Source organism: Orbicella franksi, chromosome 2 (genome assembly GCF_964199315.1).
Source record: "Orbicella franksi chromosome 2, jaOrbFran1.1, whole genome shotgun sequence".
NCBI classification, from domain to species: domain Eukaryota; kingdom Metazoa; phylum Cnidaria; class Anthozoa; order Scleractinia; family Merulinidae; genus Orbicella; species Orbicella franksi.
In genome coordinates this window covers 14897012-14899060 of record NC_138146.1, presented here as the reverse complement: position 1 = coordinate 14899060, position 2049 = coordinate 14897012, and the positions used below count along the sequence as shown (strand labels likewise).

Here is a 2049-nt window from a genome sequence, read left to right as displayed (position 1 = left end):
GGGAACACTTGCTAACATTAAGTGTTTCTCACGGCAGCAATGCTTTCCCAGTTAAAGCACGTAATCAAATTTCGTGCTGTTACTCGGCGATTGCTCAACACTTCTTCAGTTCTGAAAGTAAATTATCCTGCTGCAGCTAAATCTGCAAGCGATCCAACGGTGAAGAACATCCACAAAGCAGACTCCAATGGAATGCTTCATGTGACATGGAACAACAACACTGTTAACCGCTACCCGTTTGTCTACCTGCGAGACAACTGTCAGTGTCCAGAATGTTTTCACGAATCTTCTATCCAAAGATCGTTCGATACGGTGGGCCGATTAAAGGTGGACATTCAACCAGATCGAGTTGATGTTTTGCAAAACGGCGAAGAAATTTCTGTCACTTGGCCAGATGAACATGTCAGTGTGTTTAAGTCGGAGTGGCTTCACTACAGACGCCTGACGGAAGAACAAGATACATCGAAGCGACCATCAACGCTAAACAGAGAGGGAGTGATTTTCTGGAACGCAGATCAACTTCAAGGAAAGATTCCTCGCTATGACTTCGCTGAGGTGATCGAGGATGACCGCAAACTGTACGAATGGCTTAATTCGCTTCATAGCATGGGAATTGCACTAGTAACCAACACTCCTCTTCAATCAGACGAGGGTTATAAATTGTGTGAGAGGGTTGGTTATCATAAAACCACACATTACGGGTATGTAACTTTTCGAGTTTTAGTACACTTCGTCTCGACCCCCCGGGGGAGGGCCCCAAAGGGTAGGGTTTTTCAGCCATTTTGGTCATAAATGGGATATCGGTTTTGGCCATTTTGGGCTTAAATAGGGTATGGTTTTAGCACTCTAGTCTTGAATTGGGTATGCTTCTTAGAAGCTACTTTTCGATCATTGTCAATAAGACCGTCAACTAAAGCCCTTCATAACTTATGTTTAGGGCAACTGTTCCAGCTACAAAGGTCATAAACAGGGTATCAAATTTTTGGCAAGGTCATAATTAGGGTAGTAAAAATGACAGATTTTGGTTATAAATAGGGTAAGGGTTTTGGGAAGTGGGCTGCACACCCCCACCCAACTTTTTTGGGAGTACCCCCCCTCCCCGGGTCTCGACTCAGAAAATGTAAAGAGTACATGTATGTCGGTTTTCGTGATACCCCTAGCTGGGTACCACAAAAAATCAGACACCTCGAAAAACTCACAAAACTCATAAATGTTTTATGGTCACGCAATGTTCATAGGCAACATTGCTAGATCTTGCTAGAATAGAGCAAGATATTTTGATTTTCTCTCAGGTTTTAATGGCTGTCGCATCGATTTATAGACAGAGAAAAAATGTTTTTTACCAAAGAAATTTAGTAAAAAATAGTCGCTATAATGTCACTCAAATTCAACTTTTTATTGTTTGATCAATATACATTTTTAGCTTTGGCAGTTCTTCGAATTCAAGAGAATGTTTAATTTCTTGATCAATAACGATTTCTTTAAACATAAGCAGCGAATATTAACGTTAAAAGCCGACGTTTTGGTGTCATCGTGACACCATTGTCAAGGCAAAGTGAATAAATAATGCAAAGATTTGATTTATATACAGTCTCTATGAATTAGCATAATAACAGAGGATCACAAGTTCTTCAAGTGAATACCTTTGCGCAAAGTGAGTCTGTTTGCATGTCTATGCTAATTTGTAGAGACTGTATATAAATCAAAACTTTACATGATTTATTCACTTTGCCTTGAGAATGGTGTCACAATGACACCGAAATGTCGGCTTTTAACGTTAATATTCGCCTGCTAATGTTTAATTTATTTCATATTATTATTAAAACAGTGAATTGTGCTGATTGCGTGACAAGAGTGGTTTAAATTTTTGAGGTCTGTGTACATGTGTAGCCTGCAGTGCAAGCGTTATTTTAGAAGGAGAAAACTATATAACATCTAGTGAGGGTCCACGTTATGTATTAACAGAAAGTGTATCATCCAGCTGTAAACCACGATACACCTCTGTAAAACACTGTGCACCCCTTAAAACAGCACTATACACCCCTATAC

The 2049-nt window shown here is 39.8% G+C and overlaps 1 protein-coding gene across 1 annotated transcript in view; it reads left to right on the top strand.

Moving 5' to 3' along the window:
* LOC145478162 (gamma-butyrobetaine dioxygenase-like) overlaps positions 1–2049 on the top strand; it is an 8863-nt gene continuing 6814 nt past the window's right edge. The window contains exon 1 of the mRNA XM_081456091.1: positions 1–701. Within this exon, the coding sequence (XP_081312217.1) occupies positions 40–701 (662 nt within the window). The 5' untranslated portion in view covers positions 1–39. The remainder of the gene's footprint in view (positions 702–2049) is intronic.